Source organism: Populus nigra, chromosome 1 (genome assembly GCF_951802175.1).
Source record: "Populus nigra chromosome 1, ddPopNigr1.1, whole genome shotgun sequence".
Classification (NCBI taxonomy): Eukaryota; Viridiplantae; Streptophyta; class Magnoliopsida; order Malpighiales; family Salicaceae; genus Populus; species Populus nigra.
This window is the reverse complement of record NC_084852.1, coordinates 43164982-43186261: the sequence shown is the minus strand read 5'-3', so window position 1 is coordinate 43186261 and position 21280 is coordinate 43164982. Positions and strand designations below refer to the sequence as shown.

General features: G+C 34.2%; 4 protein-coding genes across 7 annotated transcripts; all 4 read right to left on the bottom strand.

Moving 5' to 3' along the window:
* Positions 1–1847: 1847 nt before the first annotated feature.
* Positions 1848–5015, bottom strand: LOC133679278 (serine/threonine-protein kinase WNK8-like). 2 transcript variants are annotated; one of them, XM_062101824.1, is made up of 7 exons: positions 4554–5015; positions 4203–4240; positions 3860–4087; positions 3546–3766; positions 3304–3461; positions 2820–3216; positions 1848–2740 (listed from the first exon to the last, which is right to left on the bottom strand). In XM_062101824.1, exons 1-7 carry the CDS (start codon positions 4626–4628, stop codon positions 2064–2066), a joined length of 1794 nt encoding a protein of 597 aa, XP_061957808.1. In that variant the 5' UTR covers positions 4629–5015; the 3' UTR covers positions 1848–2063. The 2 variants fall into 2 exon arrangements, with proteins under 2 accessions (XP_061957808.1, XP_061957815.1); XM_062101831.1 differs by lacking the exon at positions 4203–4240 and having other exon boundaries at positions 4554–5014.
* Positions 5016–10408: 5393 nt separating this feature from the next.
* LOC133679267 (plant UBX domain-containing protein 10) lies at positions 10409–13618 on the bottom strand. Its single transcript, XM_062101813.1, has 4 exons — positions 12568–13618; positions 11596–11766; positions 11197–11400; positions 10409–10903 (listed from the first exon to the last, which is right to left on the bottom strand). Exons 1-4 carry the CDS (start codon positions 13384–13386, stop codon positions 10676–10678), a joined length of 1422 nt encoding a protein of 473 aa, XP_061957797.1. The 5' UTR covers positions 13387–13618; the 3' UTR covers positions 10409–10675.
* Positions 13619–15543: 1925 nt separating this feature from the next.
* LOC133689919 (uncharacterized) lies at positions 15544–17903 on the bottom strand. 3 transcript variants are annotated; one of them, XM_062110063.1, is made up of 3 exons: positions 17590–17903; positions 17321–17507; positions 15544–16496 (listed from the first exon to the last, which is right to left on the bottom strand). In XM_062110063.1, the coding sequence occupies exons 2-3, from the start codon at positions 17430–17432 to the stop codon at positions 15667–15669; spliced, it is 942 nt and encodes a 313-aa protein (XP_061966047.1). In that variant the 5' UTR covers positions 17433–17507; positions 17590–17903; the 3' UTR covers positions 15544–15666. The 3 variants fall into 3 exon arrangements, with proteins under 3 accessions (XP_061966047.1, XP_061966121.1, XP_061966193.1); XM_062110137.1 differs by having other exon boundaries at positions 17321–17487; XM_062110209.1 differs by lacking the exon at positions 17590–17903 and adding an exon at positions 16702–16735 and having other exon boundaries at positions 17321–17409.
* Positions 17904–18418: 515 nt separating this feature from the next.
* LOC133682194 (aluminum-activated malate transporter 10-like) lies at positions 18419–20515 on the bottom strand. The gene is made up of 6 exons (XM_062105481.1): positions 20176–20515; positions 19802–19942; positions 19433–19705; positions 19233–19351; positions 18994–19137; positions 18419–18898 (listed from the first exon to the last, which is right to left on the bottom strand). The coding sequence occupies exons 1-6, from the start codon at positions 20513–20515 to the stop codon at positions 18419–18421; spliced, it is 1497 nt and encodes a 498-aa protein (XP_061961465.1).
* Between the last annotated feature and the right edge of the window lie 765 nt (positions 20516–21280).

Genomic DNA, 21280 nt, shown 5'->3' with positions numbered 1-21280 from the left:
TTCAAGGACTTTCAAAGTTGTGAATAATTGAGGAAGAAACAAAAATACTACTGGTATAATTGTCCTTCTGCTTCTGACAGAATATTCCGCTGTATCATCCATGCTCAACAGGTTATCAAATGCGAGAAGATAGCACTTCGTTTTTAGTAGTCTGATTGCCCTCTTAAACAGAGGCCTTTTTCCTGCATTTAGACTCACGGAAAAGCAATTGTTACGCCTTTACGAAGCTAATTGGCTTAAACACTGCAATCATACAACTGGAAGCCATCATATTTCGGTATTGCTTCTCAACTTAAATTTTGCTTGCCCATATTGGTTTAGATTCCTGTTTTTTATACATACTATCTATCATCTTAGATTCAAAAAAAAAGAAGAAGAAGAAGAAAGAGTTATAACAGCCAGTCCCAATATGAATGATCTCTAATATCGTTATGAAGAATTTAGTATTAGAGATTATTTGATATTATGGTAGTTTTTATTTTTGGCTCAATCATAAAGATAAAATTGTTTAATTAGCTTAATAATTTCTATGTTTTGCATTGGGCTTCAAATATAATTATATTTCCCATTTTAATGTTTTTAGAAGCTAAAATAAAATGTTTTTCATTTATGAAAACATGATTTTTATTTATTTTACATGCAAGAATTTATGTCACGTTAATTTTAATAAAATACATATTTTATAAACCTATTTTCTTTTACAACCACAACTAAAAATATTTTTTCTTAAACTTTTTTAAAAATTACCGCAACATCAAAAACAAACTTAATACTCAAAAACTAGTGCACTTAATTTTATCTTGATAGTATTAATCAAAAATAAATATTTTTTACACATGTATTAATAATAGATAAATAATCTTTACACATATATTAATAATATAAAAATATGATAATTCGGATTCAGACAAAAAAAGATCAAGATCAGTTTTGATAAAAAAAAAAAAAACCTTCAAGGGAATACTTGTTGGTTTCAAACAAAAAGACAAGGTCTTGTTTGAGCCCACGGGTAGCAGCCATGCGCTTGACACTGGGCAAGGTGAGCCAAGCGGAGGGCCTGGGTTTAGTAAAAAATCTCAGGGTCAGCCAGGCTACATATTCTGCCATGGAATCATTCATTAATAATATATTAAACATTAAATTTAAAATGCGACAATACAAGTAAAGATAAACAAGAGAATAACATAAATAAATAAATAAAAGGCAATAAAAATAGATAATATGGTACAGAACGAGAATATAAATGTTGATGGATTAACAAAATTGTCGGGTAATAAGAAGATAAAATTGAACAGTCAAATCACAACAGTATAAAGCTTTTGGTTCACATTTTTTTATCCACCGGGCCTCCATTTGTATTATTATTCGGATTTTCTCTTTAATGCTCTTTGCCTAAATCACATGAAAATGAGATTAACAATTATTAGTAACATTAAAAATAAAATTTAAAATGCCAAGAGGATTCTAGGATTTTCTCTTCAGTTGACGTTGAATCCTGGATAGTTAAAAAAGAAGAAGCAGCATGGAGCTAAAAAATCTTCATCAATTCCTCTGCTAGAACTGATTAAAGTGGGTTCCTAAAGCAATCACTTCCTACCCCAACCGTTTCCACTCTTTTTAATCACTCAACATTAGAAAGTTGACGCACTCCACTCCTCAAACCCCTTGATTACACCTCTATCACCCTTTTTTACTCACCAGAGAAAAGCCATCATTCTCCCCTCAGATTTGCTACCCAAGTTATGGCAACTATTGCCTAATTAATGGACATGAGAATCCAGATCAGTTACCCTATGAACTTCATTGTCATTAAATATTAAACATTATTGACAAATAATAAGGCAATTAAGTGAAAGAGCTCATGCCATTAATCAATGAATTAAAAGATGAGCCCCAATTCTCTATATACAAGAAAACAAACAAATGATCGAAGTTAAATTGAATGAGATCAACAATCAGCCAAAATGAAAAAATAGGATCTACCAAAAAATGAATCAAAACCCGTCACAATATGAAAAGCAGCCACTAAAGGAAAAATAAAAATAAAGGTGTGTATGTAATCATCACATAACATACATCTTTGAAATCCACCTTCTCTTGGCATTTTCTATGGCTTCCTCCCTCGTCTTCATGAGTTCTTGGAAACACTGATTATAGTGTGAATCAATTGAATCAAGCTCCAGCTTTAGTTCAGAACCATCTTTGTCAGCAAGGGACAGAGAACAAATGATAGACAAGCTTGCATTTCTTGACATACCAGAGCATGAATCAATATGGAAGACCTTGGAATTTCTTGCAGATTTGTTATGTTCTGGTATACCATCTTCATGCATCCAACACTCCAAATCCAAATCAGACACATTCGATTGAAGACTGCAACTAGAAGATCCCAGAGACTTGTTAGTACTGGCATCAGAGGCAATTGCCATGTTATATTCAGCAGATATGTCTGAATTGACTGATTGTAGAGCCTCATGATCTGTAATGTTAGTCGGCGGTGAGAAGTCAGGTGTTCTCACTGTCTCAGAAGTTGCATGGTTTTCCAGTTCAGAAGAGCCATTTAGTACACTTGATGAAGTATTCCAGCAAGGAACGAGCTTCACTATCAAGCTATCAATCAACTCAGCAATGACAGCCACATCTTCAGAAGACAAATCAAGTTGTTCAACCATCTCCTCAGCTATTGAGACTGCAGTATCTGAATTGAGATAAAATGTAAAATGGATATTCCTTGCTCGACCTGTTACAGAAACAACATTATTTAGACCACTGTTAAAAAAAGAAAAATAGACGTTAATTTGTACAGAATAGTTGCTCACCACATGGATCAGCAATGCGCAAATTCAATGAAACTGTATTATCATCGTTTTTCTCCCCTCTCAATCTGAATTCATTATTCTCAGTGAACCTACGAAGTTCTAGAGTTAACAACTGTGGAGATTCATTGATGCTTTTTGGACAAGATCCCAATGAAAGCATCTTGCAATCAATGTCCATGTGATGGGATTCTGATTGTGGCAAGTGGACTTGTTTGCAAATAACATTCGGTAACTGTGACAAACTAGAAACAACTTCCTTTGAACTTTCAGTTGCTAGGAATGGGTCATTCAAGAGATCTATGGCAGACAATCTCACAGATGCTGGAACTAAACACTTCTCTATGAATTCCTTAACCTGGAGGTCATTCACCTTACCAAGGGAAGCAGGCTTAATGCCCTGCAATAGAAGTTAGGAGCGATGACAATATGAGCACTTTCAAGTAAATTCAAAGTAAATCACATGGCAAATGGTCTTAAAACTCACCGAGGTGACCTTCTTGTATATCTGTGCAGGATTTTTGCATTCACTGTACGGGTATTCACAAGTAACCATCTCTAACATGCACATGCCAAAAGAATAAATGTCAACAAGTTCATTGTATTCCTCTTCATAAAGCTCCGGAGCCATAAATTCAGGTGTACCTGCAGAATAGAAAATGAATCACAGAGTCCCAATGCATAGTGGTTCGACCCAAGTTGTAATGGTTCAGAAATTGAAGCTATTACCTATGACACTTCGTGCAATGGGCTGCTGCATGACAATTGCCAATCCAAGATCTCCGATCTTAACTTCTCCATTGTTTCCATTAACAAGTATATTGTCGCATTTCAAATCGCGATGAATGATACGAGGACTGCGAGTATGTAAATATTGTAGACCTAGAAGGATCTGCCTTGCCCAGTTTTTGATGGCTTTCATGTCAACAGTCTTGTGCTTCTTTCGATACCTAAATCCCATAATAACAACAAATTACACAAACAAACTTGGAAAACATATGAAACAAAGAACATAAACATGAGAAATAGCAAATGAAACTCACTGCCTCAAGTTCCCAGAAGTGAGTAACTCTGTGATCATGTTAATAGTCTTATTCTTATCGTCCACCCAGGAGTTATAAAACTTGATGATGTTTTCATGTTTCAAAGACTTCAGCAGATGAACCTCTGAATACAATCTCTCCAGCTGCTGTGATGACTGCAAGACATCTTCAATATCCACTTGATTCCATGCCACTTCAATTCCATCAACTTCATCAAATGCCTTGTATCTGCCCATCATAACAAAAATTCCAACGAAAAAAAAATTTAGCACATGGGTTCTTCTATATAAACTTCAAAACCACCGAGGAAAAAAAAACTAAGAAATAGATTGAAGAGCCATACACAGTCTTGAATGCTCCTTTCCCCAGAATTTCATCGTACTGGAGCAGTAAAAACGAAAACAAATAAATATATAATACCGCATGCAAAAAACTCAGTTTTTCAACAATTCTCAAATCCGTCAGACGCTGATTCTTCACAGGGTACAGCTAAATTTACCAGTTTAACATAAAAATCAGTAACTAACGAGCCAAAATCATTGCTTGCATGTCAATTTAGCTGCAATGCGATGCGATGCCAAGACAAGTAATTCAGCTATTTTGGGAATCGAATTAAAAAAACCATAAATTACAATTGCAAAAAGCCCTATTTTTTGAAGTTGACAAACTAAAAAAAAATCACAAGAATCCATACCCGAATGTACCGACCGGTTGGATCTTTCTCTGCGAACTCTCCACAGCTATCTTCACTTAAAGAACCGAAATCCATATCCACAAAAACGACAAAAAAGCCACCGAAAACGACACGCACAAAAAAAAACTATCAAAGCAGCTTAATTGGGTTCGAAGAGGAAGAAGTAGAATTGAGGAGAAGAAACAGTTTTTCAGAGAAAGCTTCACAAGCAATCGAATAAGAGTCAAATGGGCAACGGAATCGGAATTCGAACACAAATAACATCTCCGATTCCTCTTCTGATTCCAATTCCTTGCGATTTCGAATCGATTTCCTCATCGTACAAGACCTAAACCCACCCATACTGCTATTACACACATATTTTGTGTTTCAATTATCTCCCTCAATTAGAGCTTGAAGAAACCCTAATTTGTCTTTAGAGAAGACGAGTCCTAATTAATATAAATTGTGTGAGAATTTATCGAGAGAGGGGCACGTGTTTTACACTTCTAATAGACGGGGCGTGGGATTAAGGCGTTTGAATTCACGAGGAATTTTGGGCAAGCCTCCAATTAGTCCCTTAATTATACATAGTATTTGTATGGAATCTTTAGCTACTGATTTTACCAATTTAGTCCTTCATCGATCTACCTTTCTTCTTCTATTACAATGATCAAGGATTAAATATTACACCTACTATTCAAGTGTTTTATACTATACTATTTCTCCAAAAGCCTTAGGCTCGAACTTGTACAGGGTGGGGTGGTGGTGGTGATTTGTGCTGGACAGTTTGAAAACAAGTGCAAAATCTAATGATTGTTTTCAATTATTCTAACAGAAGGGCCCTATTGAGGAAATTTATATAGATAGAGGACTGAACTTATAAAATAAGTAGTAAGGGGACTTAGTCAAATAATCTATAGTTTGAGGACTAATTTAAGGCTTGATCTTTTGATCTTTCTATTTCGAAAAGAAGAAGAAAAAAATCAGAGAAGGATGTAGCCTGGAGGTGAGGATAAGAGAGGACAGGCTGGCCTCTTTCCAGTAATTTCTTTTGTGCTAGTTGTCTTTGTCAAAGTATGTTCCAGTCTCATTTTAAAAATATTTTTATTTTTTTATTTACTTTAAATTAATAGGTTTTTAGTATTTTTTTAATCATTTTAATAATCTAATATTAAAAATATTTTTTTAAAAAAAAATATTATCTTAAAATATTTATAAATAAAAAATATTTATAACTTAAAATAATAAGCATTTCCCGTATAAAAAAAGAAAAAATATCTCGTCAATAATCTTTTCCCGAGCAAGGTAGTGAGAATTGAACCACGTAAACTAAAACGTTATATCCAATCGATCCCTTGATGTCGTGTAATCTTAAATTACATTCAATTACCAATAATTAAATTCTAAAAAACCGGCAGTTCCTTGAATATTCAAGATTCTCGCTTGCTTTCCATTTTCACTACTTTGTACATGCTTGTTAAAATCTTTTAAAATATAAAAAAGAACTTTTATTTATGCATATTTAAATAGAATGAATTGAGAATTATCTATATTATTAAATAATAATAAATTTATTGATCTAAGCCAAATATTAAATTTGAAGCTGAGGTAAATACTCGTGTGGAGATAACTAATTCCATGTAAGAAGTAGTATTTCAATTTTTTATATATATAATTTTGGAACAATAGTTTTTTTTTTAATATAACTCATTTTAAATAATCACAAAACATGTATTTATCAAGTCCACAATTAACATGTTTTTTTTTCTTAGTGAATGCAAAGTTTTAAACTGGAATCAATGTTTTTGTTAAAAAAATATTTATAATTGTTAAAGAAAATTAATATATATATATATATATATATATATATATATATTATTCTATAATTTATGTGTGATTAAAAGCTAAAAAATCATAAATGTGTTAAAATCATGTTCAAAATCTATTTAACAATTAAGAAAAACAATTTTGATTGAATTTTCATGAATAATTTATTATTAGTATCATTATTTTCATATTAAACATGTAATAATTGAAAAAATTATTAAAATTCAATAAAAACTTAAAATATTATGTAAGAGCATGTAAGTGAATCAACATGGTAATTGGTTGCAAACAAAGAAAAAAATAATATAAAAGGGCCTGGCCCAACGAGTCTTTCAGTAGCAAGCTAGTCATGGCGAGCATGACTTGGGGTTGACGCATGTTCTCCATATCTTTTTTAAAAAATAAAAAAATATATAGTGAATGACATGTCATTCACTTGCTTAGTTTTTGCAGTTGAAGTGAGTGAAAACCAGACAAAAACTCTCATTTAGTTCTTTAGACCAAACAATCTATTTTTCAACGAATTTATCACTTTAAAAATACATAAAAAACAACATGTGCAACTCAATAACTTGTGTATGTAAAGTTGCCAAAAAAACAGGTAAAAAAAATAAAAAATCAATCTGAGATCCCTAAATCTTTTTTTTTGAGCAATTTGATTGCCAATAACAAGCACGATTCAACTTTTCTAGTCAAATGAAACATTTAAGCATCAAACCTGATCACTTTTGTGGTCATAATCACGACAACTAATAATCTTTTCTTTTTAATACAGTCTTCAGACAAGTCTTTCTTTTAAATAGAACCCAAAATAAATAAAATGAACTTGTAAATCAAAACATATATTGATAAAAATTCTGGATTGGACTCATTGTTCTTCGTGTTTTACAGTTTAGTTTTCTTTTTTTTTATTTAATATTTTTACCATAATTTCAATAATAAAAAGAAGAAAAAACTGAAAAAAACAGTTGCGTAACCATTTTATATAAATAATGAAGCACCACAGAGAATTCTTTATAGAATGTATAGTATAATTATTCAAAAGAAAAATAATGTATTTGGCATGCTAGGTGCCACATCAACAAAAAAAAAATTAAAAAATGGGAAGGATAGGTTGGTGTCATTTTCCGAAACCATCAAAGTGTGTGCACGTGAAATGAAGACTTGATGCCAGGTGATTCTACTCAAGGTTGTTAAAATCGTGATTTTAACATGTCATGAAAAATTGTTTATAAATTCAGATCGTAAAATCGTAAAAAATTTTAAAATACATAAAAAAAAATTCATGCTTTAAATAAAAATTCATACATAACAATTCGTCCAATTAATTCAGTCTTATAATATTGAAATGACATTAAATTCAGTCAAATTCAACAATTTTCAGTCCAATTTTCACCCCATTAATTCAGTCTAATTCAACATTTTTCAGTCCAATTTTCACCCCATTAATATTTAATATTTTTTCAGTCCAATTTTCACCCCAATTCAATCAATTCAGTCCAATTTTCACCGAGTAATATTTTGCACAATTCAGTCATATAGTATATACTGTGGCATTCAATTCAACAATTTTCACACCCGATCAATTCCATTCAATTCAACAATTTACAGGACCGAGCAAAATGCATTACAAGACTAACTAACAATTAACACTTAACAGGAAAACATACAAATCTATTACAGGGGCAAAAATAAAGAAACCTTGACTCCGATGATGATGATGAAGGCAAAATTAACTTACGATGTCGCCGGCTGCTGTTGAAGATGATGATGGTAAAAGAGGCAGAAAGCTGAAACCAGAAAGGGGAGTAAAAAGACCCTCTATTGTATATGCAAACAACTTTTAGAACAAGGATCAATGTCATCCTAACCATTTGATTATTTCACCTTACATTGTCTCCTCATTGTCTGATCATCTTGGAGTTTTTTGTTTTTACTCTAATCAATGGGAGCCCGCTGCTCCAAATTCTCTCTCTGCTGGTTCCACTCTCATTTTAAACCTTCAGTCCTCGAATCCTCCGATCTCGGTAAATTCATCAAGCCCCTTTCTTTTTGCTAGTCTCTCTCTGTCTTTTTCTTTCTTTCTTTTTTGGGTGTAAAATGAGGGGTAATAGTTTGCGTAATGGTCGTTTTTGTGGAGGATGGAGAATAGATCATTGTCGTCGCCCGATAAGGGATTTGTTCTATTGGAATTGGAAAGAATATTTGTGAATTGTGATTTGTGAAAGAGTTTTTCACCTCAATTGGAAAGAGCAAAGTGAAGACAGTCACGTGAGTCCGTGACTGTGCAGGAATAATCCAATAGGCATCTGACAGCTGTCCAGGAGGGGGGGATTTTGTTTCAGGGCCTCATTTTGTCAAAATCGCAAAATCGGTTCTGAAATCGCGATTTTACGCGATTTCATCCAATTTTTGCGATTTCACTCGATTTCAACATGATTTTATCCATTTTTGATTTTTTCAAGCGATTCAACCCGTAATGCATGTTTTGACTCGTAAAATCGTATGATTTTACGAGTCAAAACGTGATTTTAACAACCTTAATTCTACTTAAAAGGATATCCCGTGATAAAATCAAGTTATAATCAGACGGGTGTTGTGCTTTAATCAATGTTCATATCTGCAATACGAATGCAATAATTATATATTTTTTTTTATTTTTTATTTTGTTTATGAAAACAGCCACTTTCCTAGCACCCAACAGTGAACATGAGCAAACTATCCAGTAGATAATACAATGATAAAATGTTGAAATAAAAAAATTTTAATTTTTATAATTTTAATTTTGAATCTTGTGGTTGTTAATATGATAGTCATTAGAAATTTACATAATTATTAATTTTAAAACCCGTAAAATTAGTTAAAATATATAGAAGTTGATCAAACATCTATATTAATAATAATAATAAAATAAACAGCGAACAAGAGCAATGGTATGGTTCACCTGTTTTTAGTTAAGAAGCCAGAGCCACATGGTTGGTTTCTATCAAAACATAAATAAAAATGACTTCAGGATACCTTCCATTCCCTTTAGATCATCTCTTACATTGAACAGAAATTATTAATCAACCAAACACACTTACACGAACTCATTGTATTATTAAGTCTCTTTTCTTATACATTCTCTTCATTTAAATCCTTATAATTGGATTCATACATTTCATAGCTATAGTCTTTTTATTTATTCATATCTTCTTTAATCACTTGGGGTTTAATGGCACCATTAAATGCAATACGACCAAAATCCTAAATATTTCATTGTGTTCTTTGTGAAGTTAGACATTATTAAAGTTATGTTGGTGAAGCAAAGCTTCCAATAAAAAATTATTTAAATAAAATTACTTGAAGAATTAAATACGGTATTTAAAAAGTTTTATAATATTAGTCATTCTAAATTACAAGATTCTTTATGTTATGCATATCATTGGTTTTGAGCAACATATTGAACTCTTTAGTAATCTCCTAACCCTTACACGTGACAAGAAAGATAAAAATAAAAATAATTATAATTTATTAAGTTATGTCTAAACTGTATTTATTTAAGTTTTAAATAATATTTGTTTCAATCTACATCCTTAGTTATATATTGTTTATAGTTACAAGCTTGTAAATCTTCTTTAAATGTCTGATGATGTTAGCTTGTTTGAACCAACTGAGAATTACAAGTTGATATATATAAATAGGGCAATGCATTTAATTTTTTTTTTGTTTTCCTCTCCTAATTTCTCTCCCCTCTTCAGCTCTTTTCTCTCCCCTCTTCATTACCTTTTCTTCTTTTCTTGGCTTTATTTTTCTCCCCCCTCTACTTTTTTTTCTTCAATTTTCTAGTTGTCCCTCGTCAAATATGCTTCCATAATCTAGCGCACTCAGTAGTTTCGGGCATGAAAACAGCGCTCTCCGTTTACAATTGAAACCAGTTACTGAAACAAGTTTGCTCAGGTAATACAGAATGCATTTCACAAGCCTTACATTCCATCAATAGCACATGAAAAAGCAGTTGAGTGAAATTGGTAATCAACAGAACTCAATCCACTCTTGGCTATCAATAACGGTAAGCTACTAGAGTTTTTCAGATTGATATATGTGCAAAATCAATATCATTATTTCAATCCTACTTTCCACCTCGACTCCATTTTTTTGATTGAAAATAGCAATTGAAGGAAAACGGAACATCAAATAGAGATCAAGGTATCTTGTCAGCCTATCATTGCCGATCAAGTTGAATTTGAAAGGGAAACACAACAAAGTATCCTACTTGAGGGTCCTGCCTTGGGCTGCTCTTGATTGTCAACACTACTTGGCATCACACTGCTCTAGTTCAGCTCCACAAAAAGGCTGGCTTGAGGGTGCAAACCTGCTTCTTTCAGAGATAGAGAGACCTTATCTGTACCATAGACAACTCGGGGAAAGTTCGAGACAAGACTGTAATTCTCGACATTTAAGGAACCCAAAGAATCAACATAATCATATAGAGACTGGATAGCGGCTGCACTGTGGAACCTCCTCTCTTTGCGTTCTCCAGTTGGGAATCGAACCAAAACCTGATTAATAAAGGTACATTGAAAGTCATGGACTAGATCCAAAAGATTTGCATGCCAACTAGCATAAAAACACTATGAGGATTAGAAAGTCATATTTGATAGATCCAAAGCTAAATGGCTTATACCACATTAAAAAAAAAAAAACTCGCAAATCTAAGACCAGGTCAGAACAAGCACTATTACTTGTAATATATAAAAATAAGTAATCATCCTGAACTCCTAAACATTGAAAAGATTATAGATAACAGCATCATAAAAAAAAAAGTGATCAATAAAACAGAGAGAGACTTTACTTGTGTGACATCAGGTCCTTTTTCAGGTTCGGCACCAAGTGAAAGGGCTTTCTCTTGCCGCATTCTTGCCAGAGCAGCCTCTTTTTCAGCAGCCTCACTTGCTGCTCTATCCCGAGCCTCTTCTTCCTCCTTGTGCTTTCTCTCTGCCTCAGCAGCTTCCCTTTCTAGACGTTCTTGTTCTTCTCTCTGTTGTCGTTCTCTGGCCTGTGCATAAAAGAATATAAATACAAAGGCAAGTAGAAAATCATCATCACCACACAAAAAAAAGAGAGAAAGAAAAAAGAAAAAGAAAAAAGAAAAAAAAGGATCAAGGAAAAAAAGAATGGAAAAATTCGCATGCGACCAACTGTAACACAATATAAACTAACTGCTCAAGTTATATATATTAAAAAAACTTACCTGATCAGCTTCAAGTGCCGCTGTGTATGCAGCATCTTGCTCCTCCCTCAAACGCATGTTGGTTGTTCTCTCTTCTGCTTCAAGTCTTGCTGTCACAAGAACAGGGGCACTTTGTTCAAGAACTCTCTGTAGTATCACGAGCATTTCTTCAGGAGATTTCGGACCCTCAACCTATATATCAAGAGAAAGATGCAGCATAATTGTCATCATAAAACTAATAGGTAACCACACAATCAAACATGTTGGGTCTATTTAAGACCCATAAACTGTCAAACTAAAATCCAGCCAACTTATGAATTGGGATACCTAAATATTCAGCAAATGTTTCAGTGGTTGACACGGATGACGAACAAGTAATTAAAAGCTCTACAACTAAACCAGAGAATTCTGTGGGAAAAATTGAGCCAGTTGTAATGAAAAAGAGGCAGGAACATTCATATATAGAAGGGTAGGATAAACCCATGCAATTGCAACATATGCAGGGAAAGCTCAATACTGGAGGTGGAGAGTGCATTAATTGCATCCCATGGCAACAAGAACTTTTGTGAAAAGATGCACAAGGACCTACCATCACAATGAAATTACAAAATGAAATCTACAAGTAGGATATCAAACAAGAAAGTAGGACACTGCAAAGCCAACAATACCAAGTTCCCAAGAAACTATGCAGAAGAAATAAACCAATTCTATTGCATAATATCAGGGTTCCATTGCAGTAACCATATCTGGGAAAAAAGAAATCACAACTCCAATGGACCAACGCCAAATTCAATTACCTTTAGAACTTTCTAATGCAAAGTTGGAACAAGGTACTATCTACAAAAACAGGCTTTTCTTAGAGCGAATCTAATTATCCTCATTCAACAATCAATTCAACCACAATCATAGTCAAAATAAAAGCACATATAACTCATCGAAATCATTCAACGTCACAAATTAAATCACCATACAAACAAAAAAGAAAAGAATTACGTGTTGAAGCAACACAATCCTCTGATTCGTAGAAGACATAACAACAGCACAAAATGGAAACCTCGAAGCCTTCAAACTATTACTCATCTTAAACCCTTCACTCCCTCTAATACTCCCACCCCACGCAACAAAATTCTCATTAACAAAAGCACTAAGAACCTCCGAGCACAATGTCCTCTCACAAAACGCGGGCGTATCAAGATGATCCGGCGAATGCAAATACACAAACAACAACTTAAAAGTATTCCTCGACCTCGTCAACGCGTCCATAAACCCTTCACTGACAAAATTCGGCCTAGTAGAAGAACCAGAACCATAATCCCTCTCAAATTGAGCAACAAACTCTATCGCTTCTCTCGACGCAGCAGAAACAGTTACCAATTGGGCCGACGAATCCCCACCCCGGCCAGAATTCGATCCCAACCCAATAAAACCTAACGAATACGACAAGACACCACCAGCAGCCCATAATCCAAACCCCACTGCACCAGAAATTAACCCTAAACTACCAGAAATGACTGATATAGGTAAAGTAACAATTTTCCAGGCCAAACCAGGAGGAGGGGCGCCCGCGGGAACGATGGAGGTGGAATCGGAGAGGTGAATGGTCGCATTTGAGGGGTCGACGGCGGTGGTAGTGGTGTCGGTGGCGGTGTAAGAGGAAGAAAAGGGATGATTATCGGAGTGGTTGGAGGTGAAAGAGGAGATGGCAAGTTCGAGGTCCCAATTATGGGCTTGGAGGATTTCGGTGCATAAATCGGAATCTTCAAGGCCTGTAATTGCTCGAAAACAGGCTAATTTATCTGCTACATCAACCATTATTGAATCTCCGATTTGTGTTATTAGGGTTTTTTTTAAGGAAGTTTTGGTTGATTTTGGGGGAAAACAATGGGAGTGGAGGGAAGGATGAATATGGTGATCAGTGACGACAGAAAAGGAAGATTGTCATGCGTTCGATTGATTATATTCATATAGTTTTTGGATTGTTATTACCATTATGGGCGTGGTTGTCTTCAAAATTACAAGAATGCCATCAATCTTTTCTCTTTAAACATTTGTGTGTGTTCATAGAGACCATTTGTTATCATAGAATAAATTACTTAATTAAATAGTTTCTGTTTTTCTTTTACACACACACACACACACACACACAAACACACACAGTCACACACCATTATTTCTCTTTTTTTTTATCATTTTTAGTTAGATTCTCTTCTCGGTGACTTCTAACTGAGTAACAGAAAAATTAATAAAATAAATTTTTAAACTTAAATCATTTTTTGAGTGAATTTTAGATTCGTGATATAATTCCCTACCTTTTCCATCTTGATTTTTTTTTTTAATTTTATTTTTCTATTATAAATTTTACTAATAACTCATTAAATTGATCACAATAGGATTCAATTAAAAAAAATAAAAATAAAACTAAATTTAATTTTTCCATATCAAGTATCAACTAAGTATTAGATTTGCTTTATGATATTATAAGAATCCTGTGCCAAAACAACTAGACTCTAAATTAAAAAAATATAAAAAGATTTAATTGAAAAAAAAAGAGTTAAGTAACAAAAAAATAGTTTTGAAGGATTCGATTAAGAAAAAATCAACAAAATTAACTTTGATTTTGCCAAATCAAGCATCAATCTAGTATCGGATTTGTTTCTCAACATAATAAAGATCAATGCAAAGTCAATCGAAACAAATCATAAAATTTAACTCTAAATCAATATAATATCAATGATCAAATTGAAAAAAAAAATACTAAAAAAATCCTCAAGTTTTTTAATTATATCGATAATTGTTACAACACATTTTTTTAATTAATAAATTGCTTATAAAAAATAACTTTTCAATTATTACTTAAATCAAAATTCATGCGTCAACTTTTGCAAATTAAAGTCAAAAGGCCCTGCTTATCATGCCCTGCATTAACCATGTAATTCCGCTCCCAAATTCGTGCTTTTAAAAAAAGAGAGTTAAATTAGCATCATCATCTTATACTGTATTCAAGACCAAATTAATTTACTTTTTTTTTCCTTGAAAAAAAAAATCCTCTTCCTCCTCTTCCTCGAATGTTACATAGGAGATATTATTTCGATGCAGATATAATAGAAAATAAATTAACTATTTTTTTTAAATTTTCTTCAAAAAAATCCATTATTTTATTTTATTTATAGGATCAATTTGTGCATACTTGAACAAACAAAAATAAATCCACACACACACTAGTTACTTTCACATTTGTAAACAGAAATAGATCCCTCTGTTATTTTCCAAAAAGAAATAGATCCGTTAACTATCAAATAAAATGCAAAATGGCTTAGAACTCATTTTATCAACCTACTAAATTCAAAACATACTCCACTGAATCGCACAAGGCTGCACTGTCGTCTTGTGTCCAGTGCAATGAGGGAATGGCGAAAAAACAAAAAACATTAGAAGGGTCAGAAGATGATGGCGGGTATGTTTATTTATTTATTTTTAATATTAATGTATTAAAACTTTTTAGAAAAAACATAAAAAAAATTAATAAAAAGTTCAAAAAAAAATCACAGTTGAAAAGCAATGTATTGATCGGCTGGCTGGAGACAGAAATCACTGCAAAACCCATAGTAAAGTGAAAATTATGCTAACAACCTCCAAGCTGCAACTGAAAGACAAGGGATATGCTCTCGGGGATTGGTTTCCAATTGCCATCCAACCAGAAAACTGTAATGGATGATTACTGCCAACTCTAGTTGGGATGAAGAGTTCGAAACTTACTATGGTGAAATTATTTCAACGGTGTTAAGAAATGTAATAATTATTATTTTTTAAAATATTTTTTATTTAAAAATATATTAAAATAATTTTTTTATGTTTTAAAAATTATTTTTAAAATTAATCAATTAAAATAACACACAAAAATACTAAAAAAATATTAATTTAAAATAAAAAAAATTAATTTTTTTTAAATACTCTTGAAACACAAAAAACAAAAACAAAAATAAAACACCTTTAATTTTAAATATACAATGGTGGTTTTCACACGTCAGGATCATACAACAATCATGTTCTCATTACCATTCCTCGATCAAAACCTTTCCCCCTGATTCTGTTTTATTTTTTTGCTGCTGGAAGATTTTTACCTCCTCTATAATCCATGCCTGAGCTTTTTTCTGCCCTCACGATGGCAGCTAACGAGGACCGGGCTTCCCCTGGATGCTCATGCACCCAACACATTATGAAATAGACCTTCCTCTCGGCAAGTTTCAGCTTACTCCGGATTTCTGACTCTGACTTTCTCGTTTTCTCAGCTTTCAGCTCCTTTTCCCCAGCCTGAACCATCTTCTGTAGATCACTGAGCAAGCAGATTAAAGCATGGCCACCAAGTGACATCACGTGTATTACATTATTGACGAGACCCAGTCCAAATTGCAGTCCACCCATGTGTCTATATTCAGGAAAGCAAGTTCTCTCCAAACAATATGAAAGAGCTTCCAGCATGGTTTCTGGCTGCCCAGCTTGACCTAAGACAGAGGAGACACTCAGCACCACTGTTTCTGACCCTATGGCATCTGATTGCCAGTCTCCGTTGTAGAGGCGTTGTGTGAAGCAGTACCTATATATAATGTCAGCCAAGTGATAGGATAAGAAGGGTGATGGCTCTCTAGAAACAAGTTTCCTGACAGGAGGTAACGAGGTATCAGGGACAGGAGGAATCTCACTAGGTTGGTGCCCTGCACCATCATGTGATGATGATGCTTCCTCTTTGGTAAGTGGCTGAACAAGTCTGGTTCCTTCCTTGCTAAGAGAGATAGTTCTAGCAGAAGACTTCAACCACCATGGATCCCATGGCTCGACCAGCTTGCTGAGTTCTCCAGATGCCACAGCTCTTTGGAAATGTTTCTTCTCTTCTGCCGATAAATCATCAAAATTGATTGGACCACCTGCAATGAAGAACAATATATGAATTCTGTCAGCTTCCTGGGTGAAAGCATCAGAGCACACAGGTTAAATAGTACTCTAACTCCAACCCAAGGAGTTAGAAAAATCGGTTAAAAAGGAAATCAAAATATCAGAAGTACTGAATGATAAGAAAAGAAGAATCAATTAGATGCCATAACTTAAAAAAGAAAGAACACAAAAACATACCAGATAACACCTTCTGAACAGTAAAGAACAGAATCTATCAACAAATAAAATAAGAGAAAAATCAGGTAAAATCCTTTATATTGCAATTGGAAAGTTAGCTATTTATAACATGTCAAATCAGTGCACTAATTATGTACAAACCTATTCTCAAGAGTTCACAATTCTATTTTACTGAAACACAAGTGCATGACAGCCCAGAAAATCCATGTTAGAGGACAGTTATTCTACACTATAATGAGGGGGGAAGAGAGAGAGAGAAGGAAAGAAAGAAAGAGCTTGTTTTGTGTACCCTCCTCAACGAAAGAAGAAAAAAGTAGGGAGAAAGAAACTAAAAAACTTGCCCTTCTAACAGTCGAAAGCCACAAAAATCTCACTAGCTTTACATTTCCATAAAATTAAACGGAAACATGAACAGGGATAGAATTATAACCACATTATCATTCTAAAACTTCAACAAATTATAGCTTTACGAATCCCATTCCTTAGCTAATCATCAGACCAAAAATTACCATCATTCACCAATCAACTTTCACAATTCCAAAACTAACAAACTGAAATTGTTTCTCCACCAAGACAATTCTCATCAAGACTTTGCATTAAATAAATAAAAAATTGTTACCATCCTCAAGATCATCGTCGTCCATGCTATCATCCATTCCTTCTTGCTCCTCGGAATGAAACCTTTTCAAAATATCAAGCATTTTCCGCTTCGTTTCCTCTTCCGCTTCCATCCTCTTCCATCACGTTTTCTCTCATAAACGACTCTGTACATATCTCACCATGCGACTGCTCACACCGTAACAAAACTAAAATCAATGACAAAAAAAAAACAAATAAATTATCACAAAACCAATCATTAAAAAAAAAAAAGAGCACCTTTTTATTTACCTTATAGCAGGGAAGAGAGCAGTGGCGAGAATTGCATCGGGGACAGGTTTAGTGTGAAAATTACTTCTGGCACCGACTCAATTTGAAAATTAAGTTAGATTACGAACAACAACTTAATGGCGGTAATTGAAGAAGAAATCAAGGACATACACGTGGCAGATGAAGCGATAAGGAGGATCGAGAGGGGAAGCATTTGAAGGTTTCTCCGAGATAAGAGCCGTGTCTGCCATTTTAATTATAATCACGAACACGAAATCAAAACAAAATCCAGAGAGAGGGAGAGGTCGACTGTTACTGTGAGGAGAGAGAGTCGATTTGGCGGTTTCGAAAACCCTTGAAAAGTCCTGGATTTAGAATTCTTTTGTAAAAGAGAGAGTTTTGGGTCTCTGGGCTTAACTTGTTTGGCGGTTAATTTGAAATCGACAATAAATGGGCCTGAGCCCAATAATAAATGGGCCAACGTGATGCCGAAGTTGACCCATCTCTATTATTTTTGGCGGTAAAAAAAGCCATATATTTTCGCATGAATAAGAAAGTTTCCGACAAAAATATACAATCACAAGGTGGTCTGAGACTCTGAGTAATTTATAAATAGAAACCTTCTGTTTGATTTGATATATATAATGCAAATTTTGAAGAATACAAGTTAACAGATGAATTCCAATTTGTATGGTTGACGTTAACCTGGTAACTAGAATTAAAGTAGTCCTCATGTGAGCTGACTAGCTTTTATAAGTTTATGTGCATTGCTACATTGATCTTTTTTTATTATTACACTGCATCCATCCGGTCTAAATGTTTCCTTTTCCACTGATACTGATATGGAAACTCAGACCCTTTCAAGAGCCTTCATAGTTTGCTGGTCATCATTTAGTTGACTTGCTACTATTCTATTAGTATTCGGTTGATTTTGTTTGTCCTTCTCCTGAACTTCACCCTTGAATTCAGCTAACTCAGCTAGTTCTTCCACCGTTTCTACAATAGCTTGGATCCTTGAAGAGATTTCTATCATCAACGAAGCAAAAGTTACCACTGGAATAACTTCCAGGAGATGGGTTGTGGAGGTTGTTTCTTCTGTTTCCTTGCTTTCAGGATGTAATACTTCTGGTGGACTCAGCAATTTAGGAAGAAAATTTAAATCATTTTGCAGATCTTGCACTGTACTCCTCATTTCTTTAACTAAGAAATCTATGGAGGGTGATCTTTTCATTGTCTTGATAGTTTTTGCTACCTCTTTTATAACACTGGAAGAGTTGGAGCTCACTTTCAGGCAAATATTGCTCAGATGCTTCTTTGTGAATTCAGAGGCCTGTTTTCAGACATTGAAGTACGGGGGGGAATCTGTCAGGGAAAAAAAATATTGGCTTAAAAAGTATCAAGGAAGAGTGTGGGAAAATTTGTTACCTGATTTTCTGAATCAATGCACCTGTTAAGAGCCTCAACACAGTAAGCGCAGCTGCGCATTGATGCACCAATTTTAAGGTATTGTTGCCATGGATGTTTGAAGTTGAAGCGGCCATGCGCAGGCTCGCATCTAGCAAATTTGGCCTGTAAGGAAAACAGTGTTATCCACAGCTTCAGTTAAATATTCTGAGAAATTTTATGTTTGATCTAATTTTTTTTTTGGCAAGTCCTGTGCATACCATGGATTCCTCTGTGGCCTTGGAACTGAGCACACATTTGTAACCAAGCAATTTCTTGTCAGGTTGTTTATCGCTGTCTTTCAGCTCACCATTGTAATTGAAATGCTCATCTACACAACCTGAAACGTGGTGGATTTGATAAATTATTTGTGAAACTGGAAAATACTCATCTTAAAGTGTCTGTCTTGCACGTCACATACCATCTAAAGAATTGGCAAGTTTGTCCATGTTGCGGCTGATAAGAATATGCAGCTCCTCGCCAGCCCAGATGGGGCAAATAAACATGGTAACAAGAATGCATAAAGAAGTTCCGATGATAATGGTAGATATTCTTTGATGAGCCATATCAAACAATTTATCCACTCGATAACCAGACACAGTGACAAGACTGAAAGTGAGGATAAAGATCATGGCACCATAATCAAACCGAGCTTTCACTGAGGGAATAAATCTGGAGAAGGTTGCAGTAGAAGCTGAAGAGAAAGATATTTAACACTGGATTAGCTAGTTGTCTTTGTTTTCATTTTGTAAAATAACTTGTAATAAAATGTTAGTTCATCGATGCACACCTAACAAGAAAACAGAAGCTCCAGTGATTAAGGGCTCAAATTCCTGTCCTGACTGACTAGCCACCCAATGGACACCAAAGGCAAGAAAGCCAGCAAGAGTTGTTCCAAACACTCTATTCAAACTTTTGCATATCGTTGCACCTGCAGAATAATAATCAGGTTAAATCCAAAGATTAATGTAAAATGGCCTAGCCTTTTAGGTCACTAGCTCGAGGAATATTGCAGAATTCATACAAAAAGAACTAGTTCTTAATTTGTTTTCCTTCAATGCTTGACCATCAAATAGTAGGGTGGGCCAATGACCATGAATGATGATATATTACAGAAATTTGGACATTGATGATTCAATGTTTCAACAAATTTGGAGTACTTACCTACAGTGTTTTCAAAGACTACCACAACTGTCATTATAGCCCACATAGCATTTCCACCCACGCCTTTATACAGAGGTCTCATGTAGTAAAAGAGTGAGACAACAGTGAGTGCCATTCCTACTTTTAGACAATGGATCACTTTTCTAGGGTCATCTACCCCTATATCCCATGCTCTCTTTAAAAACTTCCATACTTTCAAAACCAACCCTGCTATCAAACCCTTTAGCGCTATCCATATTCTGCTGACAGGCCCTGCATCTGGGACCAAAATCTTTGATGACCCATCTCCCAAAGTTATTCTCCACTCCACTCCAATTGTTTCCTTCTCCTGATGAGCCATATTTTACACTTCACGGTGGACACAACTATGTAGTAAATTATGGGATACCTTGAAATGATATAGACAAGATAGGTGATACTAGGGAATTCTGCAGTAGAGACCTGGAAATGAGCTAGTTGCAAAGCGCCCTATTTCCGTGGAATTGGAAGGTGATGCTTGGATTGGATGAAAATGTTGCTGACTATCGAAGTGTGTGAGTGTGTATATAAAGGAGGCATTTGTTACTTTGCGCTGAATTTGTTTATAAAACAAAATATAAAAAAAACACTCCACTGACATGGGAATTCTAGAGGATCATTTTTAATTCTTTTTTGGTAGGTAAAGTTGTGATTATAGAAAAATCTCTCTCTCTCTTACATGTGTTCACTTTAATGTAAAGAACTTTATTTATTATATTATTGACAAAATCAGGTCCTTAACCTCATCCTTTTTTTCTTTATCAAACCATTTCTGCTATAGAGGGGGACTTGGGATTCCTGTGACCTAAACAAAATTTAGGATATATCGGTTGACATTTGTGTCCCAGAAATGAAAAGTCGAACGCCATGCGATGATGATTTGGATTATAGGAAGCTCAAATTTTATGTTTTCTACAGTCGAATGTTTCTTCTAAGTGGATCTTTGATCAGACTCCTCTCAGGTCTGTCTCCTATAGATAAGAAAATTAGGACTCAGCACTACCATCATAAGATAAATCATTTTTATATATACAGATATTTCTGATGTGGGATCTTAGACTATCCTAATTTAGCGATTGCCATTGTG